General features: G+C 65.2%; 1 protein-coding gene across 1 annotated transcript; it reads left to right on the forward strand.

Annotated features, from left to right (window-relative positions):
- Positions 1–959: 959 nt before the first annotated feature.
- On the forward strand, positions 960–5,532 carry SH2D2A (SH2 domain containing 2A). The gene is made up of 8 exons (XM_017727899.1): positions 960–1,375; positions 2,568–2,719; positions 2,890–3,065; positions 3,182–3,271; positions 3,360–3,531; positions 3,768–3,911; positions 4,047–4,562; positions 5,052–5,532. Exons 1-8 carry the CDS (start codon positions 1,204–1,206, stop codon positions 5,172–5,174), a joined length of 1,545 nt encoding a protein of 514 aa, XP_017583388.1. The 5' UTR covers positions 960–1,203; the 3' UTR covers positions 5,175–5,532.
- Positions 5,533–5,538: the final 6 nt, after the last annotated feature.

The following is a 5,538-nucleotide window of genomic DNA, read 5'->3' on the forward strand; positions in this document are numbered from 1 at the left end:
GCAGTCACTCGGAAAACCAAGGCTGCCAGAAAATGAGCTGCCAGGTCGGCATCCAACTTCCAAAAAGCCCCGTTGGACCCCAAAACCCCCCCCAACCAAGAGAGCGCCCGAGCCCGGCATGTCCTGGGGACCTGGGACCCCTCACCTCCAGCTCCAGCCTTCCTCCAGCACCCCGGCAGTGCCAGGCTGTGCCTCACAGTGGCGGCATCCCCGGGGAGCTGGGGCAGGGTTTGGCCACAGCGGCTCAGGACAAGAAAAGCTCTTTGCGTTCCTGCTGCCGTGGGCTCTTGATAACACCCCCAGCTGTGAAGAGGAGCCAAAAAAGGCCTTTTAGGAACAGTTCCTGGTGGTTCCAGCCTCAGTTCCTTGAGGAGTGGCCGGGACACTCCGGGATGAGCCGCTGGCAGACGATGTCCCTCTCACCGGCGTTCCCCCCTTGCGATGTGCCGGTGAGGGCTGCAAACAGGAAACCTGGCTGACACCGCGAGGGGAAACGTGTGAGGCTATGAAGGTTTTGGGGAGGGACGGGTTTCTTAAGGTGGAGAGAGCCGGGGCAGGCGCCGCTCCGCATGCCGGGGGCTGCTGGGGGGCACCGGGCGCCGTCCCCGCCCCGGGGTTTGCGGAGCCGCTGCACGGCGCATCCATCCCCGTCCCGGAGCGATGGATGAGCCGGACCCAGCCCGAAATCCTTGCGCTAATCCCCAGTCCCTGCAAGCTCTGGGGCGCAGCCGGGCTGGCACCGCTCTGGCCGTGGGTCCAGCCGGAGCCTGGCACCACCCGGGCGGGAGCGGCAGCGGGCACACGGCAGAGCCGCAGCGTTGGCAGCTCGGCTGCTGCTCCCCGCAGCGGCGTCTGAAGCGCTGATGCCCCAGGACAGCCCAGGAGTGTGCCTGGCTCTGGCACCCAGAGTCGGAGGAAGGGGAATGGTGCTGGATTCCACCATGCCAGGACTGAATCCTGGCTCACGATGTGAGCCTGGCACCACCAAGCCCGCTGTCCCCACCGAGCTCTGCTGTCCCCGTGCCCAGCGGTGCCAGGTCCCGGCATGAGGACAGGAGGGACAAAGACACCTTTGCAGGCTCGAATGTGCCAGTGGGCAGGTGGTCAGAGTCCCCTCCTCACCACAGCCCACCCAGCTGCCGGTGGCACCTGGATGTCACCCCAGGGCCACCATGCCACCTTCCTGTGACGTCTCCTCATCACATGAAGGTTCTTGCAGCTTCGGTTGCTGCTTCCTGCCTGTCGCAGGCAGCAGAGGCAGGAGCACAGGCAGGGCAGCGGTGCTGCCCCACCCTGCCTGCCCCCCTGCCCGTCCCCCTGCCCACTGCATCGCCTCCGGCCACCGGCAGCCAGGGCCCCACGTGGCCGAGCAGAGGTAGGAGCGTGGGCTGCGGGTTGGGGCTGTGGTTGGATTTGCAGCAAGGCCCAGGAGTGATCCCTGAGCAGGGGCTGCAGGACGGGGCAGCACCAGGTGGTGCAGGGATGTTCCCCCTGCCCAAAGGCAGGACAAAGGGCACGGTGATGGGGTGAAGAGAGAGGGAGAGGGGTCCCCTACCCACGCCAACCCTTCCAGCCAGATCTTACCCCCTTTCCAAAGGGGGAAGTCCAGCCCGGAAATGTCTTGCAGAGCAAAGCTTTCAGCCCATTTCAAGTCTGCTCTGACTCGTTCCCACCTCAGGAGTGCAGGGTTTCAGAGGCACACCCTGCCCCAGGGAACAAATCCCCCCGAGCTGCCCCTCCGAGGCCGAGGTGCTGGGATGGGGGAGTAGGGATGAGCCCACCACCCCTGCCCAGGACTCCCCCCAGCGGGGGGATGCACAGTGATCTGGGGACAGTGGCATTGTCCCCAGCTGCCTGGCCATGCCTGGGCAGGACCTGACCCAAATTCTCCTCCCCAGCACTCCCCGAGTTGGGTTACTGCAGTTTGGAATGTTTTGTTTCTCTTCCTCACCTTCCCCTGCCTGCCAGGGCGCAGGGCCAGGCTGGGCACTGCCGTAGGTTAAAGGTGGAGTTGGGGTGCCTTTCCTGATGGCTCCCCTTGCTCTCAGACAAGCCTCGACCCACTCCTCTGACTCAGCTTTGCCTCCCAGATCCAACCAGCCCCAGCATCTTCCACCCCCTCAAGCATCTGCTGGGGATTAGCATTGTTTTGCTGGGTGTTGGCAGCTCCTCGGGTCGAGCTCAAGGTCCCTTGGGAGCTGCTCAGCCTCTCCCTCCCCTTCCCAGGGCTGACCTGACACCCCGGGGACTTCAGAGGGGCTGGAGGATTCCCATGCTTTCCCCTCAGCTCCTCCCCACCCACAGCACTGTCCCCAGGGCTTTTCTCCTCTGGGGTCCCAAGGTTACTGTCCCTTCCCATCGTGCAGGCCCAAGGTGGTCTCCCTGGGGAGGATCAGGGTGATGAGCCTGAGCTTGGGGAGCACAAGGGGAAGGTGATGCTCACCCAGGTTGTTGGTGAGAGCAGGGCCTGGGGGGGGGGGGTCTTGGAGCCCCCAGACTCCCCAGTGAGAGGCCCCAAAGGAGGCCTCCCTGCCCCTGAGCCTTTTTCTCCCCATTTCCTGGGACAGGGGACCCCATGGATGATGACCGTCCCCTCTTCACCACCTTCAAGCCCTTCGGTGAGGACAACACAGCCAGAGCCAAGCCAGCACCCAACACAACCCCCATCCAGCCCCCGGGGGCAGAGCAGTCCCCGGGACACCACAACAGACGTGGCAGGGTAGGATACGGGGACATGAGGGTGGATATGAGCCCAGCTGACCATCCCAGTGCCCCCACGCTCTCAGGGGCCGTGTCCTCACAGGCTGCACTGGGAGCCCCGTGCAGGGAGCAGAACATCCCTGGGGCACGTCCTCACCTGAGCCCCCAGTGCTGTCCCCTTCCCTCCAGGTCCCTCCAGGCTTCTGGTCACCTCCGCCAGCCCAGTCCCTGCCTGAGGGGGACCCGCGGCCAGAGCAGGTGGCCCTGCGTGCCCGGACGAGGCTGTGGTTTGAGCAGACACAAGCCCAGAGGCTGGGGCCCAAGGGGGAGCTCCCAACGTGGTTCCACGGCTTCATCAGCCGGAGGTGAGCGATGGGGAGGCCAAGGCGGGGAACAGGGTCAGTGTCCCTACCCCTGGGAGCTGGATCCCCGGATCACACGAAGAGGATGAGGTCGAATGACTCCGTGTCCCTTCCCACAGGGAGGCAGAGGAGCTGCTGCAGGATCAGCCCCTGGGCTGCTTCCTGGTCCGCTTCAGCGAGAGCACCGTCGGCTTCGTCCTCTCCTACAGGTGAGGGACTCAGCCCTGCCCGAGGGAGGGGCCGACGAGCTCGGTGCCCTCCCGCCCGCTGTGCCCATGCCATCCCCTCTCCCGCCAGGGGCAGGGATCGCTGCCGGCACTTTGTCCTGGACCAGCTGCCGGACGGGCGATACGTGGTCCTGGGGGAGCGCAGCGCCCACGCCGAGCTGGCCGAGCTGCTGCAGCACTACGCCACGGCCCCCGTCACGCCGTACCACGAGTTCCTCACCGTGCCCCTGCCGTGTGGATGGGTGAGGTCCCGGCCCCCGAGAGCCCCTGCAGCCCTGGAGTCATTCCGGCTGCACGGACAGGGTGATTTTCCCAAGCTGGGGAATAAACCAAGGGAAGTCCAAGCATCACGAAAGCCGGGGTTGGAACCGCAGCCACGCTGGGGCTACCAGGAGCAAGGAGCCAGCCCGCGGCCAGCGCCCGGCTGGGTCTGCCCTGACCACGCACCCATCCCGACACCTCTCTGCTCTCCCTGCAGAAACACGAGCCCCGAGGACGGGCGCAGCCCCCAGCTGGCAGCGATGCTGCACATTCCCCACTGAGCGAAGCACCAGCAAAGCTCCCGGGCTACAACCCAGTGTCCCTGGAGCTGCCCAGAGCCGAGGGCGGCTCCGGCAGGGAGGTAATGGGGGAGAGGGAATGGAGGCACCTTCCCAAGGACGGGAGCCACAGGTGGCACGGGGCGCGGGGACGCGGTCACAGCCACCACGGACCCGCTTCCAGCCCTCACCTCCAGCCTGTCCCACCTCTCCCCCAGGCTCCCGGTGCTCCGCCGTCGCTCCCTGCTAAGACCAGCGCCCGGGGCGCGGCTCAGGGGCCGCACATCCCCTCCGGCAGCGCGGCAGCGCCCGAGGCTCCCTATGCCCAGGTGCACAGAGAAGCCGCCCGCCCCGAGCCCCCCGAGACCAAGTACCAGCAGCTCTTGTGTTTCCACGTCTACGCTGAGCCCCGCGAGGACATCGCCCCCAGCCCCCCCGAGCCCGAGGAGCCCGGCCCCGAGGAATCCATCCCCTTCTATGCCATGGCCCGGGGCTGGAGCCGCCGCCCCCGCCCCGAGGAGAACATCTACTCCGAGGTGGCACTGGCCCGGCAGGATCCGCCTGCTCGGCTCCCCACGGCACCCCAAAACGCCTTCTCCACGCTGCCCCTCAAACCCCGGCCCCACCGCCGGCTCTTCCGCAGCGTTTCCAGCCAGGACTGCAAGAGGAGGCAGCTGTCGGCAGCGCCCAGCACGGACAGGGAGGACCGAGGAGCTTCCAGCACAGGCACAGAGGTGGGTCCCCAAGGCAGGTCATCGCCCTAGAGCTCAGCCCCAACACGAGTGAGGCCTCCCGGAGCCTGGGGGATCAGGGTTTGCTCCACACCAGGAGCACAGGGAGAAGCATGGAAACCTGGAATGGTTCAGGTTGGAAAGAAGCCCATCCCATCCCACCCCCTGCCATGGGCAGGAACACCTTCCACTAGCCCAGGCTGCTCCAAGCCCTGTCCAGCCTGACCTCGGGCATTTCCAGGGATCCAGGGGCAGCCACAGCTTCTCTGGGCACCCTGTGCCAGGGCCTCCTCACCCTCCCAGGGAAGAATTCCCTCCCAGTATCCCATCTGACCCTGCCCTCTGGCAGTGGGAAGCCATTCCCCCTCATCTGTCACTCCTTGCAAAAACTGGGTCCCTGGCCCGAGCCAAGCCAAGGGCTGGGAGAGTGAAAGAACAACTTTGTGCTATTTCCTGGCTCTCAAATCCACCTTCTCCCTGAAAATTCCCCAGGTCTTTCTGAACCCTGCCCTGGAGCTGGATGACCCCGTGTACAGCCGGAGCACACACAGGGAGCAGCAAACCACGGCCATGGCTGAGAACGTGTACGAGCAGCTGCCTGGGGACTGTCCCTAAGCACCCGCACAGGTGGGCCCAGGACAAGACCTGGCTCCCAGGCAGGAGGAACCTCACTCAGCCTCCCTCTCACTGAAGGAAGCCCTCAGCCCTGCGAGGAGAGGTCCAAGGCTGCTGTTGGCCCCAGCCAGCGATGCCAATCTGCTCCGTGGGAAGCCCCTGCTCTTCCGGCTTCCCAGCCCTGCTGGAGCAGGGGGGAGCAAGGTTACCTTACCCATGAACACATTCCAGGAGAGTTATGTTAATAAAATGAGGGCAAAAAAGGCTGTTACAGGAAAAACAGGGATGAGTTTGGCACAGCTGGTGCATGCAGTTGTTGGATATTAAATTGGCCAGAAACTGAAGTGCTGCTGCAGGCAGGGCT

The sequence above is a fragment of the Corvus brachyrhynchos genome, unplaced genomic scaffold (assembly GCF_000691975.1).
Source record: "Corvus brachyrhynchos isolate BGI_N302 unplaced genomic scaffold, ASM69197v1 scaffold122, whole genome shotgun sequence".
Taxonomy (NCBI): domain Eukaryota; kingdom Metazoa; phylum Chordata; class Aves; order Passeriformes; family Corvidae; genus Corvus; species Corvus brachyrhynchos.